The sequence below is a fragment of the Trichosurus vulpecula genome, chromosome 4, assembly GCF_011100635.1.
Source record: "Trichosurus vulpecula isolate mTriVul1 chromosome 4, mTriVul1.pri, whole genome shotgun sequence".
Taxonomy (NCBI): domain Eukaryota; kingdom Metazoa; phylum Chordata; class Mammalia; order Diprotodontia; family Phalangeridae; genus Trichosurus; species Trichosurus vulpecula.
The window spans coordinates 246764640-246787334 of record NC_050576.1 but is presented as its reverse complement, the minus strand read 5'-3'; the positions used below and the strand labels follow the sequence as shown (position 1 = coordinate 246787334).

At 41.8% G+C, this 22695-nt stretch overlaps 1 protein-coding gene across 1 annotated transcript in view; it reads left to right on the top strand.

Annotated features, from left to right (window-relative positions):
• Nucleotides 1-21000, top strand: part of NCEH1 (neutral cholesterol ester hydrolase 1) — a 52499-nt gene extending 31499 nt beyond the window's left edge. Inside the window, exons 2-5 of the mRNA XM_036757656.1 lie at nt 4761-4989; nt 6936-7005; nt 15207-15378; nt 17453-21000. Of these exons, the coding sequence (XP_036613551.1) occupies nt 4761-4989; nt 6936-7005; nt 15207-15378; nt 17453-18070 (1089 nt within the window). The 3' untranslated portion in view covers nt 18071-21000. The remainder of the gene's footprint in view (nt 1-4760; nt 4990-6935; nt 7006-15206; nt 15379-17452) is intronic.
• Nucleotides 21001-22695: the final 1695 nt, after the last annotated feature.

Genomic DNA, 22695 nt, shown 5'->3' with positions numbered 1-22695 from the left:
GTGTGCATATGTGAATCTAGAAGCATCAAGATGTCGAGCCACATTCTTCCAGGGCACTGTATAATAATTCATATTATTTGTAATTCTTTTTGTGTCTAATCCCCTTATCATACTATACCCAGTGAGGACATGGACTTTTCCCCTCTGTAATTGTTGGATGTTGCATTGAAAAAAAAATCATCAAGCCAGTTGCTTCGTAAAGGGATTTTTCTCTTGAGGATTTTGGAAAGCTCTTGGTTCACTGGAGATCCTCTAAGAATATTGATTCCAAAACCAGATTTGAGAATTACTGAGGACATATGTCCTATCTAAGCTTTGTCCTCCCCAGTGCAGAGCTCTCTCTGTATTCCATCAATATCCAGTAAATGAATGAAGGAAGGAAGGGCAGAATTTGAAGGCAGATCTTTAGCATCTCTTAAATACAAACTCATTTAAATGCTTACTGCCCCTTGGTCATCTTGCTCTGAGAGGTGGCAGTTTCATCTTGGCTTTGGGAATCTTTAGCATAGGCTTCTTTTTGCAACTCTCTTCCAGGACGCCCCTACAAACTCCTCTCATCCATCAATCACACCCTCTTCCCCCATCAGATCTGGTTGTTGCAGGGATGGGGCCTGGATGAGTAGGAAGAGGATTGTATGAATACATAGGACAGGCTGCCTCTTTGATCTCTTTACTTTCCCTACCCCTGGGAAGCCTAGGATGCCTGCCCTAGTTCCCCTGGTTTATTTGGTCAGTCTTTTTTCTGTTTGACATTCCCCATTTGGAAGTGGAAGGAACTACCTGACCTCAACATGGGACCCAGAGAGAAGAGAGGGTAGTCCGTTCCTTTTTATAGATCTTCTCTCTTGATTATTTATACCTTCTTTTTCCTCTTTCTCTTCTTCCTCCCCCCACCCCCTATTGCTAGAGCTTTTCTCATGAACTTTTTTTTTAAACTGGGAAGCATTAATAGACATGGTTCTTCCCGCAGTGACATTTTAGACCAGTGATTAGAAGCCTTTGTGAAGTTTCAATTCATTATCCTTTGATTTTTAAAAAAATATCCTTCTTCCCCTAAAAGTGCCAAACATTGCACTTTTAAAAAATCATCAAGCTAGTCACCCCATAAAGGGAACTAAAGGCTTTGCTTTGATGGGTTTTGGTCCACCCTTGGCACACTAGAGATACCCTTGGGGATTATTTGTAAAACCAGACTTGGAAATCACCAACCCCCATCAGTGGTTTTAGTCAGTAATTAAGTAAGCATCCTCAGAGTGTTGAATTTGGTCTCAATTGACTGAACATATGATGATAGATAGTAAGGTCTTAATAAATGCTTTATCTGTGTATATGCCAGACATGGTGCTGAGTTCTAGGGATGCCCATACAAACAAACCACACTGTCCTTTCCCCTTTCATGGAGGATATGGGGGAAAAAGCTGTAGGGTTTAAAGTGGGGAAGGGGCCTGAGGGATCAACAAGTTCAACCCTCTCATTTAAAAAAATGGGGAAACTGAAGAGCCACCCAGGGTCACACAGCTAGTGTCTGAGGCAAGATTCAGTGCAAGACCTCCTTGCCTCCAAATCTGGGGTGTCTATACCACATGCATATGCACACATGCTCCATAGACACCCTATTGTTTCAGTGCTTGTCTGCGGTAGGTAGCTTCGACTTTCCTTTTTTAGTTCTGATTTTCAACTTAGAAATTTTTTTTCAACTGGACCTGGTGGGGAACTCCTTCCATTAAAGGTCAGGTTCTTCTCCTCATCTTCCCATCTTAGAGAGCTGTCTGGGACCCTTGCCATCCCACCTTAGAGAGCTATCTAGGACCCTTGCCCAGGGTCTCACAGCCAATGTGTGAGAGGGATCTGAGTCTTTTCTGTCTCTCTGCCTCCTGGCATGCAAACTATTTATGGACAGACCTTCGAAACCACATTTCGTTAAAGTTTTTCCACTAAAATACAGAAAATCTGAACTGCAGAAATGTTGAAAAGTAAAAATTCCTGACTGTTGTTTACTGTTGACATCAAAGACTCAAGGTATAGTCTGTTGAAAAGAGAAGAACACATAAAGCTACGGTGGTTTGTTCAGTGACCTTAGGAACTCCCATCTCTGAGACACGACTTAGTTGCCCTTTTGGCAAACGTTTGCTATGATAGGCATGAACAAGAAGGATTTCCTAATTAAACTGACATTTAATGCTTTAAGCTTTTGCTTGTTTCAGTAGAATTATCGTGGTTGAGCAATGACTTTTCTGACCAGAGATTCTTGTTCCTTTTGTGGTCGATTTTTATAGTTCCTCTAATGCGTTGGGATGACTGTCTCCAAGTATTCAGTAACTTTCCTCATGATTCTTTACCCTCTGTTCCTCAAAAAATGTGACCCTTTTGTGATGAGTTTTTTTTCCTTAATATTATTTTTCCCAATGACATGTAAAGGTAGTTTTCAACATTCGTTTTTGTAAAATTTTGAGCTTCAAATTTTTCTCCCTCCTCTCCCCAAGACAGCAAGCTATCTGATATAGGTGATGCAAGTACAATCATATTAAACATATTTCCACATTAGTCGTGTTGTGAAAGAAGAGTGATGAGTCTTTAGAAACTTCTGCTACCCCCCAGCCACTGCTTTCACCACCAGATCCATAACCACAATGACGGGGACTGTCTGAGCTCCTTCTACCCCAACCTGCTCCTTTCATGGAGCCATAGTTTGGTTGCTGCTGCCCACTAGGATCTCTGAATCACTAGTTCCCAGTGTTACCATAGTTACCAAATATCTCTCTTCACTGTAATCATCACATCCTCCTCCACCAGCACCACCACACACATCTACCTCCTTGGTTTCCACATCCTCATCTAACACCATCATAACCCCTTCTACTCTTGGAACCAGCAACATCTCCATGGTTACCACTTTCTCCATTCATCCCATTAGGTCCACCATCTCCACCTCCATAACTGCCTCTGCTTATACCACAGTCACCACCCCTTCCACCACAGTTTCCACTACAGCCAAAATTTTCTCCATCCTTTCCAAAGCTTCTTTTACAACCCATACGTGAAATTGCTGGAGCCCCCTCCCCAACCCCTTTGTGAGTCAGTAGACTGTATCTCTTGCTTTGAAAGGATCTTCTTCACTTCACAGTTATGCCCATTAACACAGTGGTGTGCCATTTCTGAACAAGAATTTTGTCAGCAGAGTCATGGCCAACAAAAGTTACAAAAGCAGACCCTCTCCTCTTTCCATTCTGGCAGTCTTCCAAACTTCTGCGGATTCAACCTTGTCATGCTTTCTCCATCCTGGCCACTGGATCATCCTTCATCCTTCCTTCTTGTCCTGCGCGCTTCTGTCTGGACAACTTTGCTTAGATTAGCCTCCAGACGACAGACTCCCCCCTCACCTCTTTCTGAAGTCAATTCCTTCCTTCAAACCCGCCTGAGATGTCACTTCTGGCCAGAAGCCCTCTCCGGCCTCCCCAAGGGGAAGTGACCTTTCCGTACCCTGATCCCTTGTCATCTGGATCTTCTTGGTCGCTGTCCTTCCACCTTCTATTCCTCTTTCGAGAGGAGGCCTTTCTGGATCCCCTTAATTCCAGTGCCTTTGAATCTCCATCGCTTATCACAGTGCCTGGCACATAGTAGGTGCTTAATAAATGCTTTTTGAACGACTGACTGGTTGTATCATACTGATTTGTGCTTGCCCCCCGTTCCTTCTCTCCCCACCTCTCCCCTCCTCATTCAACTATAAGTTCTGTAAGGACAAAGATTTGTCCTTTAAATAAATCTTTATATTCCAAGTATTCAGTACAGTGCCCAGCACAGCAGGCAACTTAATGTTTGTTTATTAAGTTCTTGTGAAAGGAAAAAGTTAGGTAGTGATTGACATTACAATGTAATGCTGACAAACAATGTGAATATATTATATATATATACATATATATTCATATATATGTATATATATACACATATATTCATATATATGTATATATATACACATATATATGTGTGTATATATATATATATACACACACACATATATATGTATACATTTGGCCTACTGCGGTGCTTTGGTGGGTGGGTATGTGTCACCTTGGGCAATGTGCTCTTGTGGACTTTGGAGTCAGGAAGATCTGTGTTTGAATCCTGCCTCAGACACTCACTACCCACGTGGTCCTGGATTAGTCAATTAACTTCTCTGGACCTCAAAAAAGAAAGATAATCATAGCTCCTATCCCACAGGAGTGTTGTGAGCCTCAAATGAGACACTGTATAGAAACACACTGCATAAATGGGAGTTATTATCATCTATGCCTTTTGCTATTGGAGTGTGAGCGTCAGATAACCAGGTATCGTGTGAGTGTGTGTGACTTGTATACACCTTATAGACACTGTCCACCGAAAGGCAGTGAACAGAATGTGTCACATTTAGTCAGGAAGAACTGAGTTGAAATCTTGCCTCATCCACTTATTTGGTTGTGTGACCATGGGCAAGTCACTTAACTCTCCTCAGACTCCGTATCCCCATCTGTGGAATGGGGGTAACAGCACCTACTTCACAGGGTTATTGTGACGGCCAAATGACATGACATAGGTAAAGAGCTCTGCAAACCTCAAAGCACTGTGTAATTGCTAGTTGCCCTTCCTCCCCATGTGTCAGGCCCAGCCCCATTTTCTCTTGGGCACTCGCTCAGTAAATAAGGATTCCTTATGCACCAGAGTTGGTGAGCTTCTGATGAAGTCGACATGAGCACTCCTCCTTAATCCTCTGCTTTGCTTTTCAGAGTCATCTGATCCAGTATGTGGGCCTCAGCCATCATCTCATCGCCCTGAATTTCATCATCGTCTCTTTCGGCAGGAAAAGCGCATCGTCGTCTCCGAAAGTTCAGATTACCGATACTGATTTTGACGGTGTTGAAGTCAGAGTTTTTGAAGGTTTCCCAAAGGCCAGAGAACCATTGAAAAGTGGTATTATTTACATCCATGGAGGAGGATGGGCCCTGGCAAGTGCAAGTATGTTTTAGAAAACCTCTGGTGGCTTTGGATGGAGTTTATGCAAGGGCGGTGTTTTGTTAGTTCACGTGGGTTTTGTTTTTGTTTCTTCAAAGCAGAGTCTATAGGCTGTGCCTTGAGCACAGTAATTGTGAACCTGTTGATAGTATCTAAAAACATTTCCTCCAAATAAAACCAATTATAATAAACAAAACATCTAACAACCACATTTACCCCCATACTTTCTGCCAAAAAAAAAAAACCAACCCTACCCTAAACCTTGAGGGTATCATGGTACAGGAGAAATATGCCCAGATTTGGACTCAGTGGGATTTAAATCCTTGCCCTGCCACAAATTAATCCTTATGACCTTGGATAAGTCACCTGGCTTCTTTGGGTCTCAGTTTTCTCATCGTAAAATTAGGGGATTGAATTCTAAGGTCCCTTCTAGTTCCCAATCTATGATTCATGCCTTTCTACCCTTCCTTTTGTAAAGGAAAGGGTTGGACTGGATGGCTTCTCAACTCTAAATCTGTGCCCCATAACCCCAGACTCAGCCCAGCAGCAATGGTGATGGAGAAGGGCTGCTAGGACAGGCTTTCCTGGAGTGCCTCGGGGGACTCCATCGGCTTCAAGGATCTTTTATGGAAGTTACCTTGTCCCTAAGCCTCCACCTACTCCAAGCTCCAAGCTAAGTTGTAGACCGCATCCTGACATCCACGGCATCACATGGGAATTACCGTTAGCATGTTAAAATGGCAATTGAGTATCAGTATTTTCAGCAGAGTAATTTTCAGCACCTCTTGGTTGGACTTCACATCATACAAGAACTTACCTGTCCATTAAACAGCAAAAACCTGGGATCATCCCAGTTCGACCTGGGCTTTGGGTCATCTTTCATTCAGTATCACTCCACAAAGATTGTCCAAATGCCTGTACAGGGCAGACACTTGTCTTAGGAGCTTTGGAGGTACAGAGAGAGGGTCCCTGCTAGAGCATAAGGGACTCACAGCACTTTGGCAGGGGAGCCATCTAACCCTTGTAGATGTAGAGCTAGAAAGGGGTCTTGAGGTCCCACTTCTGACATGTGTTGGCTGTGTGACCCTGAGAATAGCTAGCTAGGTGGCGCAGTGGATAGAGAGTTCAAATGTGACCTCAGATACTTACTAGCTATGTGACCCTGGGCAAGTCGCTTAAGTTTGATTACCTTTAAAAAAAAAAGTGAGTCAATGTTAACATGTAGAAAATAATTCACCATAAAGTATGAAGGAGAGGGATCAGGGAAGGCTTCTTGCAAAAGGTGGTGCTTGGGCTGCATTTTAACACAGTGAGTGCCTGGTCCTAACACATGGTAAGTGCCATGTAAACGTGAGTGATGGAGATACAGATGCCTCCCAGGCGAGGTAGATGACCAGTACAAAGGCAGCTAGCCAGAAGGTCTGGCTATGTAGGAGGTAGAACACAAAGGCAGACTGTGTATCAAAAACCCTACCCGGAAACAAAACAAACTACTTGGCTCTGACAAAGACCAAATGTGCAAGGGACAGAGGTGGGGGTGGGGCTGAGTTCAGGTCTGAAGCTGGTTGGGTTGTCCTCCTTCCCAGCCTCCTAAAAGAAATACCTGACTGTCCTACCGAATTCTATTTCTACTGAAAGGAGAGCTGAAACACTGGATTTTACATCTTGCTTAGGAAGATTTCTTTCATTTCAGACATGAAATGTCAACAGGGTCAACCAATAAGTCAGTCAACAAATATTTACTAAGCACTTACTGTGTTCCAAGCACTATGCAAAGATTGAATCTTGGCATTTGATTTTCAAACTGAGCAGTCTGCCTTTGGTGAGATTGTGTTGAGGTGATAAAAGTCCAAGGCTGGTCCCAGAAGCCCCTATGCTTATTATGATTTAAGAGCAGTGGATGACTTAAAATATGGTAGATCTCCCACCAATCATTCTGTCTATTCTAGGAATTAGCTATTATGATGATCTCTGTTCAACTATGGCCGAGGAACTGAACGCTGTCATTATCTCAATTGAGTAAGTATTTCTCAAGGGATAAATGGGGTATTTTAGAGCTGGGAGGATTCTTAGAGATTATCCAGTCCAACCCTGCCCCCTACCAGCTTACACGAGTGTCAAGTCCTGAAATAAATCAAAGCTGTGAGTTGAGGAATAACTCATCTTTAACTGAGATAATGCAGTAGCAAACCTGCCACCCTGGGGGAGGTCCCAGGAGTACAGAACACAATAGATCTCCCAACTCCAAGACCCAGGTAGCAAGGCCTGGTCACAACACCCTAATGGCTGTGGGCAAGGAAATCCGCTGCATTCTGGCCATTTTGCTCGTCATGCCGTGAATCCTAATGGATCATTAGAAGCTGAGATCCAGCTGCAACTAGGTTCCTTTGCAAAGTAACATCTCTGGGTGGGGGGACTTATAACTCAGCCTAAACAAGCATAGAAATGTAAGGACATTCCTGAAGTTCTGGCATCACAAGGATCATTTAAGGGAGTGGCAGTCCATATTACATTTGGTATTAAACAATCTTCTATCTGTCATTCTATTAACAATTCTATTAACAGTTTTTGTCATGAGGAAAGAAGGGTCCAAAGAGAAGTCGAGGGTCCCCCCAAGGTCACCTCCCCCAGGGCCATCTTCTATGATGAGTCCCAGCACATATTAGCTCCAGCATTTGTAGAAAAATTAAAGGAAAGGTAGCCCAACTTTGCCCCTGGGGATTGAGAGCTGAAGCACAGGCTACCTGGGTCGACTGGTCAGGTAAGTACCCTGACCTAACCTTGTCTGTCTCCAGTGTCAAAGCAAACAAAGAATCCCTAGATTAAGGATCCACAGGGAATTTAGGACTTATAAGATCTAGCTGCTGAAGGCTTCATTTTTAAAAATAATCTCACCTGTGGGACATTACCCCATGAGAGCTGTGTTGGTTAACACAATGGTTTCCAGTTGTCTCTTGGTATTAACTCGGGCCTAATATAAACCCTGCTCCCAACCCTCAACTTCCACTAAAGCCCTTTGATGCCTTGTTTTATGTACCATCTCCAGGAGTGGACTGTAAACTTGGGCAGATCCTATCAAGCCAGGAAGCTCAGAGTATGGGACCTAGTGATAGAACATGCATCCATTACCTGCTGGACAACCTAGCTAAATTTGGAAAAGTTATCACCAGAAAATTGGCCACTAAAAGATAATTTTTGGGGGGAAGGGGAGCGGAGAGGGGGAGAGAAAGAGAAAATCAGAAAGACTATTATTAATGCATGGAGAGGTCAATGTCTATGGCAGTAGTACTCACACTGATGCCACCTTGAATTTCTCTTACACCAACCCAGTTCAAACCAGCTTTCAATTTTATGTGTCTGTGAGCAACGTTTCAAATTTCTCTCCTTATCCTAGAGTTAGAGCAGGAAGGGGTTTAGAAAGTTTCTAGTTAAGGCAGCTTATTTTCCATGGGAGGAAATTTAAAACAGAGTTTAAAAACAAACAAGGAAAAGAAGAATCTGGAGCTACATTCAAATGACTTTAAATGCCAAATGGCAGACTTTGTATTTTAACCTAATCCAGGGATTCTCAGCCTATTTTGTGTCCTGGACCCCTTTAATCGATCAATCAATATTTATTAAGGGGTCTACTATGTGCCAGGCCTTGTGCTAAGTGGTGGCAATCTGGGGAAACCCCTACAGTCCTTCTTAGAATGCTGATTTTAAGTGCATAAAATAAAATATATAGAATTGCTAAGGAAACCAGTTATATTAAAATGCAGTTTGTAAAACAATAAAATTAGGTCTACGGACCTCAGTTTAGGATCAGCTGGTCTAAAGGCAAGTGGGAGGTCTCCTCCTTCAAAAATTGTAATGGTCCCATAGAAAATGACTGACCTGGGGATTTGAGGGAAGGATCCTAAAATTCCAAGCACTTTGTTTACATTTCACCCTGCAAAATTCATTGCATGCTATGCCTGTTCCTTTGCAAATTCCCATGAGAATGGCCAGAGAGGGCCCAACCCTGAAGGGCTAGGAAATTCTACACCTCCCTAGTTCTATTTCACAATTCAGGCTCTGATTATTTTTGTACAAGGTTATAGATAAAATAACTTCCAAGAAAACTTACTCCTTTGTTCCCTTTTTCTTTTCCCTGAGGTTCTTTGTAACATTTCTTTTTTTAAAGAAGAGAGGGAGGCAGCCAGTCTCTGGTCGTCTTGGGAATGGTGCTGGCCTTTTTGGAGCCTCAGAGTCTAGAAAATCCCAGCTCTATTCTGTAGCGACCATGTGGCAAACTGTCTCATTCCACTGTGGTACTTTTCTTTTCCTTATCTCTATCTCAAGCTTTTTGTTCTCTCCTTTGCAGCCTAATTTGATGTCTAGTGTCTAATTGCCCACCCTCTCTCCCTGTCAAGCCACATTTCACATCTGTTATTCACCAGTGAGTTGGGCTGGGTTTTTTTAAGCATATAATTTGTGTGCATTTCTTTCTTCTGTTTTTTTTTAAGGCAATATTTCTTTTCACTGTTCCTCCACCTAAAACTGTTGCATAGCATATGTTGAAAAAAACGTATTGATAGTTTTTTTTTAAATTTTTATTTTTCCCCCAATTACATGTATAAACAATTTTTGACCTTTGTTTTAAAAAATTTTTGAGTTCCAAATTCTCTCCCTCCCTTTCTTCCCTCTCTCATCGTTGAGAAGGCAAGTAATTTGATGTAGGTTATACATGTGCAGTCATGCAAAACATTTCCATGTTAGTCATATTGTGAAAGAAAACAGAGACTAAAAAACCCCAAGAAAAATAAAGTAAATAAAAAGTGTGCTTCAATCTGCAATAAATTAATAGTTTTAAGAATTATTGGACACAGCCCCAAAATAATTTGAATCAGGAATTACTGCTCATGAACATACAAATCTGTTTCACTATCTAAGCCTTGGTTTGGTTTTAGTATAATTCAATTACATTCATTAAGTACTTACTTTTTCCCAAGAGAAGTGGAATTTGTTGGAGCCCTAGCCTGCGAGCTAGGAGACCCCACCTAGGATGCAAACTGACTGTGTGACCCTGGACAAGTCACCTAACATTTTGGTGCTCTAGACCAGTGGTTCTGAAACTTTTTGGTTTCAAGACCCGTTTTATTCTCTAAAAAAATTATTGAAGACTCCATGCCCCACCCCCCACCCAAGAGCTTTTGTTTATGTGGGTTATATAATATCTATTGATATTTGCTACGTTAGAAATTAAAGTATCAGGGCAGCTAGGTGGCGCAGTGAGTAGAGCACGGGCCCTGGAGTCAGGAGGACCTGAGTTCAAATCTGGCCTCAGACACTTGACACATGTACTAGCTGTGTGACCTTGGGCAAGTCACTTAACCCCAATTGCCCTGCCAAAAAACAAAAACAAACAAAAAAAAGAAATTAAAGGGTCTTGGTATTATTATTATTATTAAAACAGTTTTGACCTTAGGGACTCCCTGAAAGGATCTGGGAACCCTCTAGGGTCTCCAGACCAGATGTTGAAAACCACTGTTTCAGGCAACTATAAGCGGGATGAGTTGTGGAGAAGTTATCTATACCAAAGGAATCAAACCCACTATGCTAGGTTCTTCAGATAGAAAGAAAAAAAAATAAGCCCTGTCCTCAAGGAGCTTATGTTCAACTGAGGAGATCCGAGTGTACTACAAATAATCTAGTACAAAGTATAGTCAAAGTTAGGCGAAGTAACCTCGGGTCGGATGACAACAGGGGAAGTCAGGATAGGTCTTATGGGGGAGGTGGTGCCTGAGCCCTGCTTGAAGGAAGGCTACTAGGGTTTCTGTAAATCAGAGGTGAGAAAGGCGCATCTTAGAAGTGGGGCAGCCAGGTGGCAAAATGGCTAGAGCTCTGCGCCTAGTCAGGAAGAGCTGGGTTCAAATCCAGCCTCATGCTGGCTACATCGCCCTGGGCAAGTCACTTAACCCTGTTTGCTTCAGTTTCCTCCTCTGCAAAAATGGGAATAATGGCATCTACCTCCCCCACCCCCCCCCCATTTGTTGTAAGCTTCAAATGAGATAATATTTATAAAGTGTTTTTACAGACCTTAAAGAAATACACACACACACACACACACACATCTCTGTACTTACATGTGTGAAGGAAGCCACTAGGGTTTCTATAAATCACAATGCTATGTACATGCCAGCTATTACAATGATTATGGTGGCTATTTGGCAAAGGCCCAGGCAGGAAATAGAATGGCATGTCTAGCAAATGGTTAGGGGGCCCTGACTGGGACGGAGAGTGTGTGAAGGACAGCAGGTGGCAGACTCTGGTGGGCTGGAGATGCCAGGCTGAGGATCTTGCAGTAGTTTTCGACATTTATTTTTCTTGTTTGGAAGGAAGCATGCCCAATAATTAAAGGCAGGTGGCTGACTAGAACAGCAGGATTGTTTTTCCCTTCTCACACTAGCTTTATTTTCAGTTTTTAGCAATAACTTGTATTTTTTTCCATTATTTTGATGTCCAAATAAGGCCTTTCCTCATCCCCTGTCCAGAGAGCCGGCTAATCTCTGGATTCTTGGTGTCTTTTCCTTGGCCTCACTAGCCTTCTCTGTAAAATGTAGATGGCCTGTTGGGTACCTTCCAGCTCCAAAAATGTGATTTCTTGTAGCAGACTGTAGCTTTTTTTCTAAAGAATGACCTGGCAGAATTCTCCTGGCTGCTCGTAGGAGCACAACCCTCAGGACAGATGATAAGACAACCACTTTGACCACTCTGTTTTGACACTGTCTCCATGATGTTTTCTTGTTGGGCATCTCAGACTTCAGGGTCCTTCCCTACAACTATCAGTGTGAAGCTGCCTTATCTCTCCATTTCTGATACTTCTGGATACTTGGTTTTCTTTGGTCCCTGGGAACTGTGAAGTGTCTGGTTTCACTGGCTCCCCCCACCCCTCCCGCCTAAGCAGAAAGATAATGAATGGGCGCTGTCACTTGGTGAGCTCTCTGAGTTTGGAGCTTGAGAGAAGGTATGGGAGGTCAAGGATGTGGACGCTTCACAGCACGGGAAGCTTCTCACATTTCATAACTGCTCTGCGTTGAAGCTGGCCTTTCTCAGGAAACCTGGACTGTAATTAAGAGTTTAATGGAATCTGAGAGAGTAGGTTCTTTCATTTCTTCTCATTCCTCTTTCACCCGCAATTTAAAACCATCAGACCCATTTCCAGAACATTTATCCTTAGGATTGGGTTTGCCTTTCCTGGAGGGAAGAAACAAAGGTATTTAAGTCAGGAGACAAAAAGTCATTGATAAATATTTCTGATGATCCAACAAGCGTTTATTTCCTAAAGGCGACTTGGATGGTTATTTAGGCAGTTATATATCAGATGGAAGATTGAGAATTCAAAGGACTGGGGGCAAATCTAATACATCATGTGCAATGGCGCCACCTAGTGGCTTTGCACCATTTTCACCTCTTGCCTCTCATTTCAACTGAGTGTATTTTGATGAGAGTTAATTGGTCACCAGTGAAAGGGAGAAGAGGGTCAGAGTGTCCCAAACACCTGCAACTCATGTGATAATAATAGCTAGCATTCATAAAGTTATTTTTTTGTTGTTTTCCCCATTAGACTGTGAGCTCCTGGAGAACAGGAACTGGTTTTTAGTTTTCTTTGTATCCCTAGCGCTTAACACAGTCAGTTGCCTGGCACACAGTAGGTACTTGTTGACTGACTGACTTTAAGGTTTGCACATTGCTTTACATATATAATTTCAACCCTGTGCAGTAGATGCTTTTATCATCCTCATTTTACAGATGAGGAAGCAGATGATACCCAGAAACATTTAAGAGGATTACCACGGTCACACCAGGGCCACTGAGTGGTATTGCTGAGATTTGAACCCAGGTCCAGTGTTCTTTTTAGTGCTCTATGTTTCAGTTTAAAACACCCTGAGAAACAGTTTGTTGCTTGATACTAGGAAAAACTTCCCAGCTCTTAGAGCAATCCCAAATGGAATGGCTACGGCCAAAGCTAGTGGCCACATCCCACCTCCATCGCCTTTGCATTGGTAGTTTCCAAGCTAAGGCTGGATGATCAAGTGTAGAAACTATTCCTACTCAAGTATGAGCTTCCCCTAGCCCAGAGTGCCTAACTGTATTTTGATAAGTGTTGAGTAATCACTAAGAACAGAGAGAAGAAGGAGGCTCAGATACTTGAAAGACAGGCAGTGGAGGGGCCTCCTTTTGGTGTTTTTTTCAAAACATCCTTGTTCAAAGGTGCTACATCTGTGTTGTTTCCTTTATCCATGCCCTTCAGCAAACAATTACTTATTTTCTTTGATTGTGTTCTAGTTCCACATTTTGATATCTCATTTGCATATTGGATCTGGGTGGAGGATGATGATTTTTCATAATCATTGTGGAAATGATTGGTTCGTTTTGGGGACTATGCTCCCTAGAAGAGGGTAACCAGATCTCTAGGGTTTTAGCCCTGACGTACCATGAATGAGGATGTGTGTGTGTGTGTGTGTGTGTGTGTGTGTATTTGTGGTCTTGATTGAGTCAATCAGTCTTTGTGGGTTTCCATTTCTATCTTTCTTTGGTAAAATAAGTGTTGTGGGGCTTTCCCTCTAATCTAAAAATTCCTCTGATTCTAAGACTCAGATTTCCTATCACTGTTGCCCCAGACTTTGTAGTTTGTAGTTTCTTCAGGTCAGCGAAATTCATAGGAATGGTGTCAACATCTATGTCTCTGGAGAGAAGGGAGTGGAATTTCATGATGTGTAAGGTCCTTCCCAGCTCTGACATTCTCTCAGTATCTCCAAGGTGAAATGCTACTGGAATGTTAGTCTGCCTCTTAAATGGATTTGAATCCTGATACTCTTGTCCCACTTACTAGTATGGCAGATGTGTCTTGAGCTTGTTGAACTGGTCTGACAGTGAAATTGCTGATTTCTGGATTAAGGATCAGGATGGAAAGGATCAACATTGATAGACTAAAATATGATATATCTAGTTAGAGGATATTATGAGAAATAACAGTGGTAATTCTAGGTCATTAAGCTTTATAATTAAAAAAATATTGCTTCCAATAGATCTAATAATGGCTAAACACAACAGAGTGATTCAATTATTTTCTCTGACAGTTTCAGAATGCATCAAGTTGTCAGTATGGCTAAGAAATCCCTTAACCAAGGAATTCTCCAAATAAGTACTGGTTTCTGGAAATTAGTTCCAATAATATATTAATGCATTCTTAATGAATAATGGGAATCTTCCTGTGTGATCCCTGGGCAACTCCCTTCTCATTTGTGGGTCTCAGTTTCCTTGCCTACAAAATGAGGGGGGGGTGGACTAGATGACCTCCAAAATCTGTCCCTTCCAGCTTTAAGTCTATGATCCCAAAGTTTTGATGTGCTGAAAAGGAAGCTGTATGGCTTTATGCTTTTATTGTTCTAGACATAGAGGACAAATGAATCAGATTGGCCAGGAAATGGGGAAAGCAGGAGTTCTTTACCTTTTTATTTTTTGTATCATGTGCCCCTTTTGTAGGCTGGTGAAACCTATGGGCCCCCTTCTGAGAATGATGCTTTTAGATGCATAAAATATACAGGATTACAAAGGAGGCCAATTCTATTAAAAAGTTATCAAAATATTTAAAAAACAAGTTCATGGATCCCAGTTTAAGAATCCCTAACTTAAAAGCTTAGGCCTTTCTTATGGTGCTTTGAACTCACACAAAGGAAGACTTATGAAACAGATTATTTTCAAATCAGGTCTGGAAAGGGTAATGCCAGGGCAATCCAAGCAGAGTAGCTTAATGATATAGGCTGGACAAAAGCCTCTCAGTATATTCAGCCAAGGTTATGGGTTTAATGGGGAAAGGTAGGGGTCTTGTGCAGGCTGTCTGGTTTCCCATCACTGAGGTAAAAGCAGGGAAACAGTGGAAATTGGTCTGTGAGGCCCCATTTGGATGCGCATGGACTGTGTAAGTTTCCAGGTGGGAAAGATTATGGTCGTTTCTAGAAAAGGTCAAAAAAGTTATGAGTATACTTACAAGAGAGGCAACCTACCACATGAAAGGCTAGGCAACCCACTCCTCCCCAAACCAAAGTAGTTTTTTGGTGGACAAACTTTCCCATCTGCAGTTGGCCATGCAGTGTTTTCAAAACCAACCTTCCCTGTCATCTCCCTGCACATCAGTCATTTTCAGGAGCAGGGCTGCCATGATCTTTAAATATATAGGTCTTTTGTCTCCACAGATACAGGCTGGTGCCACGGGTCCATTTTCCAGAACAACTCTACGATCTAGAACGGGCTGCCAAGCACTTCCTACAGCCTCAGGTCCTAGAGAAGTACTCTGTTGACCCAGCAAGAATAGCCATTTCTGGAGACAGTGCCGGCGGAAATTTGGCAGCAGCTCTGGGTCAGCAGGTAAAATGACCAAGAGGGAACGTCTGCTTTTTAAATTTGCTCTGTAGTACTGTTTTGTGGCTTCCATGGCAAGAGCAGGTTCCTTGGGAGTGCCTGCGGTTAGAAGGATCTGTCTGAGGTGCTGCCCCCATGACCTAGACAGAGAGTAGTCTTAGAAGACTATTTTAGAAGGCCCTGTGGATCAAGCCCAGGAGAACCAGCTCTGTAGTCACATCCCACTATGGGTTTTTATCATCTATGTTCCCTTAGGCAAGTAATCCTGTGGGCCTTACTTTCCTCATTTGTAAAACAAGGAGGTCAAACTAGATGACCTCTAAGGTCCTTTCCAGCTCCAAATCTAAGATGCTATGACTTCTTTGTTAAAAAAAAAAAAGGACTGAATGAGCAGAGTGTGTCCTAGAGGAATAGAGACAGCTAGGTGGTGCAGCGGATGGAGTGCTGAGCCTAGAACTAGGGAGAGCTGAGTTCAAATCCCAACTCAGACTTTTACCAGCTGTGTGATCCCACCAAGTCGCTTAACTGTCTGCTTTGGTTTCCTTCTCTGTGGGCAGCTAGGTGGTACAGTGGATAGAACTCTGATCCAGAGTCAGGAAAACTCATCTTCCTGAGTTCAAATCTGGCCTCAGACACTTGTTATCTGTATGACCCTGGGCAAATCACTTAACCCTGCTTGCCTCAGTTTCTTCCTCTGTAAAATGAGCCAGAGAAGAAAATAGCAAATCACCTCAGTATCTTTACCAAGAAAACCTCAAATGGGGTCACAATCGAAATGACTGAACAGCGACAAAAACAGCACTGACCTTATTCACACAGTTGTCATAGGGAAAAAATTAGGTAATATTTGTGAAGTGGTATATAATAGCAATAAATTACAATAAATTATTAAGTATTAATTAATAATTATTAAGTAATAGAGATTGATATAATGCTTTAAGGTTTATACAATGCTTTATAGAGCCTCACCATAACTGGATAGAGTTCTGGGCCTGGAGTGAGGAAAATCTGAGGTCAAATCTGTGCTTAGACTCTTACTGTGTGACCCTGGGCAAGTCATTTAACCTTTATCTGCCTCACTTTTATCCATAGTAAAACGGGAATAATTACAGTCCCTACCCACTAGGGTTGCCGTGAGGGTCAAATGAGATAAACTTTGTAAAATGCTTAGCATAGTGCCTGATATATAAGACCTTATTCCCTTCCCCGCCTCCTTTGTTGAGGCAAATTGCTTTCAGCAGAGTAAAATATATGTATATTATTAAGACTTAATGGGTTTTAGTGTCCAGGTCAACCTAAAGCATTTATCTTTTCTACGTTAGTTATAAATGTGTTGTGTATACAATGTTATATATTATACATATGTTTTAGTTATATATGTATATATATTCTCTGGAAGAAAATATATGCACATTGATGCTTTTCAGTTTAAGCTGCAGTATTAAGGTTTTCTCCGTCACTTTCTTAAGTCTAGACAATCAGCAAGACAATAAATCAAACCCTGATTTGTAACATTTGCCAATTTCTGAGGCGTGAATGCTTGCACTGAAAATTTCACAAGCGGCTCTCGCCAGCCAATATGAGCCAATTCTAGCATATCACCACCTGAAAAGCCTTTTAATATAAAATTTTAAAAGGACATAGCTACAGAGCTGGAATGGACTTCAGTTGCCACCTGTTCCATTTCCCCATTTTACAGATGAGGAAAATTTAAGTGTCTTGCCCAAGGATGCTTAGATAGTATTGGAAGAAGTATGGTTTGAACTAGGATCCTCTGACTCTAAGGCCTGTAAGTATACTGAATTATACTGAAGAGTTTTCCACTTTATTGCCTCCCCTCCGCCTTTCCTTTTTTCAGGCTTCCTGAGGGTCAGTATGGAAAAGGAAGAGGGGGAACAACAGTTCAGCAAAAGCAGCCAATGCATCAACTGAGACTCTCAGTCTCTTGAGTATTCTGTACCCATAGTCCCCCTCTGCAGGGAATTTCCTTCTAGAATATTTTAAATTCTCATCAGAGTGTGATGTATGTGAATGATGTCAAACAAGATACCATTCTGTTTTTCCCTTTCCTTCCCTACAGTTTAGCAAAGATGACACCTTCAGGAATAAAATCAAGCTCCAAGCTTTGATCTACCCAGTCCTCCAAGCTCTTGACTTCAACACCCCATCCTACCAGCAGAACGTGAACTCCCCAATCCTGCCCCGTCACGTCATGGTCAGATATTGGATCGACTATTTAAGAGGGAACCAAGATTTTGTCCAGGCCATGGTAGTCAACAACCATACCTCCTTGGATGTGGAGCCGGCTGCCACTCTCAGGGCACGGCTCGACTGGCTTTCTCTTTTGCCTGCATCCATCACCAAGGACTACAAACCTGTCATGCAGACAGTGGGCAATACTCGGATTGTCCAAGACCTCCCCGAGCTCCTGGATGCACGTTCAGCCCCACTGATTGCCGACCAGGAGGTCCTTCAGAACCTGCCAAAGACTTATGTCTTGACCTGTGAACATGATGTCCTCAGGGATGATGGCATTATGTATGTCAAGCGCTTGGAGAGTGCTGGAGTTGATGTGACCCATGACCACTTTGAGGATGCCTTCCATGGCTGCATGATTTTCACTTCCTGGCCCACCAATTTCTCAGTGGGAATTCGGACTAGGGACAGCTACATCAAGTGGCTAAAGCAAAACCTATGAAGAGAGGTGCATCCCAGAGAGGGCACATGAGCCCCTCTTGACCAACTACAATCACTAGGGATTGCTGAGCACTTTCTGACTTCCCCCAGGTGACCACCAGGCCATGGTGCTCTTGCCGGGGAGAGGCCAAATGATGAATTTTGATGAACTTGACTAATCTCTGTCAATAGAGAAAACTTGAATTTATTCCCCAAACTGAACTAACCAGCCTTCTGGTCTACCCAGATGGCTGCCAAGGTCCCAAACTACCAAAGGATTCTGGGAAAGCAGATTCTTCCCTTGGAAGAGGCTCTTTATACCAGAAGACCTTTTATGAAGGAAACTTGACAGTCCCCTCTAATGAATTTTATGTAAATCTGGTTCATTTTTACAAATAACTTATTTATAAATCAGTTGATTACTTAAAGTTCTAAAATGCACCCTTCCATGCCATCCCTACTCATTAAATGCCTCTGTTCCTCTTTTGCCCAGATGGTCTTTCCGGTAGGGACACAGGCTTCATTCCTCCCAAGCTTGGATAATCCACTAATCCTTTGGCATTATACTTTTTCTTTAACATTGACTTTTAACCACAGTTATTAGAGAAAAAAATCTTTAGTATGATTTACACTGGATTTTGTACATAGTTAAAGTTTTTGTTTTCGTGTGGCGTTAGAGTACGTACAATCTCCGTGGGGTGGGGGTGGGGGGTGGAGAGGGATTTGGGGGTAAATGTATTTCATTTGAGAATGAACTTTCTATAGATAATAAATGGGAAAGGCCCATCCACTGAAAGATTATTTTTAATATGTAAGTATAAATTACCTACAAGAAGATATATACATCTATAATGTGTGAGCAGGTAAGAGGACACATTTACCACTAGGCTAAAGTTATGGCAAAATCCATGAGAGCGCTTAGAATCTAGTTTTGCAACTTCTTAACTCATTCATTTATGATGTAACGGAGTTTTTTGGTTGGTTTCATTCTGCTGCATTAGGCATTTGGTAGATTATTTTTCTGCAAGTTTGTCAGTCTCCAAGGTGGTGTCACACGGTCATTTCAATCTGTCCCCTTTTCCCAGCCCCTACTGGGCCATGTTCATGGGCCGTTGATGCACAACATGTCAGGAGATTGGCCAGAGCAGATCCAAGTCCCATGAGAAAGTATCGCGGTGTTTTTAATGAATGCATATATGGGAGTTTAAATAGTTACAGACCAAAGTTTCTGCATCCACTCATTGCACAAGTTTCAAATCTTTGTCTCTTAGTGGTTCGGGCTTATCCTGACTTAGTTGCATGGGACAATATGACAGTATCTTCCCTTCTGGGCACAATCTATCTTGTTTGCTCCCTCTCTCTGCAGTATTTTCCTCTGTTCCAGGGAGTATTCCTGAGCACAAGGGAGAACATTCTAGAAAAGTTTCTTCTGCCCATGATGGACCATCTCAGACAGACCGTCCTCTCCAGCAGAACTATCTCCCAGGCTACTGTGGCAGCCTTCCTCCTCTGTATCTGTGGGCCATACCCATAACCACCTGGGGACCTACCTAGGGGAGCACAAAAGCATTGCTTATACATCTGAGGAGCAGAAATGGTATTCCCCTATTGATAAGGAATAGATATCCTTCACTTTTTCCAACAGCCAGCTCCCTTCCACAAGTCAGGGCTACCACAGAGGGGGTGTGGGATAGAAGAAGCTCAGGGTAATAAATAGTCAATATTATCCTTTTTTTTTTTTATTGCATTTGATGAGCCAGAGGCCACAAGCATTTCTCGCTTCAAACAAAAGTCATGACAACAATAAATAATTAAAGAACCCAGCTATTGATCAGACAGATGTTGCTCTTTGTTCCTCCCCAACTCCCTCCTCCCAAGGCATTACCGGACATAAATAGAGACTGTCGTCACTGTTTCACCAAAGATTTACTTCATAAAAACTTGGGATTTTAACTTTGGCCCCATATAATAATAATAAGCCACCCCTTATAAAAACTGTTTTGTCTTTAAACTGTGATTCAAAGACCAAAGTTAGAGTCATGCTATGGGTTGTACGCATTTTTAATGATTTTTGCTGCTAAGATAAGAGATAACAATAGCACGTTTCTCAAGAACTTCTGAAAAATCACATCTTTTAGAATAGCGAAGAAGACTCCCCTAGGGGACCGAGTGATCAGATTGAGACAGGAGGCCTCCCATAGAAATTCTCTTATTTCACTAAAAAGAGATGATTAAAAACGTATGCGTTGCCAGCCTTCTGACTTTTAGAGTACCGTGGACTTGAACTAGGCTGGGAAGGCTAGGCTTGTCCTAATTTCATCCCCCCAACTCTCGCTAGAATGAAATTCATAGACTTGTAGAATTAGAACTGAAGAGACCATCAAGGTCACCTGGTCTATTTCACAAATGAGGAAACTGAAGCAACAAGATTTTTTGAAAAGTGATTTGACTAAAGTTGCATAATTTCTGGGAATGATGACAATTAGTGATCATGGGCAAGGACGCACTAAAGGCTATAAGATCAACTTGAAAACTTGGAGGAATTTTTATGAGGAGGGTTCTCCAGTGGTCATCTTTAGACACTATTTTTTCTTTTTAAAGAAGTTTTATTTAGATATTTAAAGTTTTGCACATTGTGTCAATGCCAGGGGCTCTTTTTTTTCTTTTATAAAAACGTGTTTCATTTTTAGAAGTTCCTTGTACCTTCTTGGTATCAGTGTTGTGTATGTGAAGCGTGAAGAAAAAGCCTTCAGGAAGTTAAATACTGTAGAAAAAAAGTTAATGATAAATTTGCTTTAATGTTTAAACTTTTACTTGTGAAGAATTGAAGATCAGCTCAATGTACTTTGCTTGAGGGTTCTGCATGACCTTTGGCCCTTTTTTGGTTTGTTTTTTTTTTTTTTTTTTAGTTCCTAACCTAGAAAAGGGAATAAAGAGAAAGAATTACAAAGCAAAAACGAGTAGTGTGTGGTTTATAAAATGAAAATTCAGTTAACCCTGAAGCAGCTGTGCCATTTTCATGATATCTGAGGACAAAACGGTTGTACTTTTGGTAACTTGCAGTACTCCAGGTTACTCAAGTTAACTCATGACTTCTTCTGGACTCTTCTTTGTACCTTTCCCTGACAAAGGCAGACCTGGCTTTGTAGTAGGAGAATGCAGAAACTAAAGCCATATGCAAAGGTCTTGGGCCACTAAGGAGTTCAGTTTCCTTTAAAATCTGGGTGGGTTGGGTCTCCTTTTGTTCCAGCAATATCATTTCTGAGAAGTTGTATGTAAAGTTCTTTGCAAACAAAGTGCTGTATAAATGTCAGTTATTTTTGTTGCTTTTTATTATTCTAATAGCCATGGCTTTATGTCTATGTGTGTGTGTGTATGTATGTATAATAGCATGGCTTTTGTTATTCTGGAGGGCATGGAAAACTCCCTCCCCTGGTGCAACAGCAGTTCCTTAGTAACTTAGCATTGAAGGTGGGTTCAGAACTCAGCATCTTGCTTGTTTGACCAAAGCATTCTTTATTACTTAGAGTCATAAGGGAAGAGCCACTAATGGCCAAGAGCTTCAAGAGCTGAACCAAACTCTTCACTCAATTTCACAAGAGTAAATATTTTTATAGTCTTTTGAGAAGGCCAAAAAAAATGAGTGCAGCACAAATTTGGAGACGAATAATAAAGGGTATACAAAGTTGAAAGATTAGTGTAAAATGGAGGTGTGGTGACTGAGAGCTTTTTGGATGGGGAAGAATATTTGGAGAAAAGGATAAAAATAACAGAAAATTAATTACAGAAAGGTCAGTGCTTACTCCCATTGTTCTACTGAAGACAGCAAGGTTTCCCGTTGGAAAGTACTTTTCTCAGAGTCCGTCAGGGTCAAAATGTCTAGTGTATCCATAATGCTTTGCAGCAGTGTTGAGGTTTGTAGAAGCACAACAAAGTAAGATCGAGGTCTGTAGAAACACAGCAAAATAAGATCGGCCTGGAGGCCTGATTCCATTTTAAAGTCTTAGTGACTTGCCTAGCACTTGGGTAAGTTAAGAGGCTTGCCTGTGTTTGCAAAGCTAGTATGCCCTCAGAAGCTGGATGTGAACCAAGGTCTGTATCTCCAGGGCTGGTTCTTAAGCTGCTAGTACATTGAATACACAGAAATCTCACAAAATTCTATAACTTGGCACCACATCCTACAGGTTGCGACTGTACCATCTTACAAGTGACATGAAGCATTGGTGTGTGAATCCATCTGGAATGCAATAATATTTACATAGCACTTTGCATTGGATCATTTGATCCAAGGACCTTGTAAGGGAGGTGGTATTAGTCCCATTTTACAGGTGGGGCTTCTCTCTCTGCTTCTCTTCTCCCTCTGTTCATGTGGGAGTTATACACTTACATGTGGGTGCTCTGGCCAAAGGAATATAAATTTTGTTCGCTTATACTTCACAAGGGATCTTGGGGATTGTGGGATAGATTTTTTTCCCTTATTCATTTATTCTATCATTAAAAAAAAACTGGGACAATTGACTTTTATCTCATGTAATTTTCATTTATGATTTCTTGAAATAAATCTCTGGAAAACCGGGCTTTGATAAAACCCAGTATGATTCAAATGGAGCTACCTGATGATACCTTTAAACCCAAATCGGTTTGGCC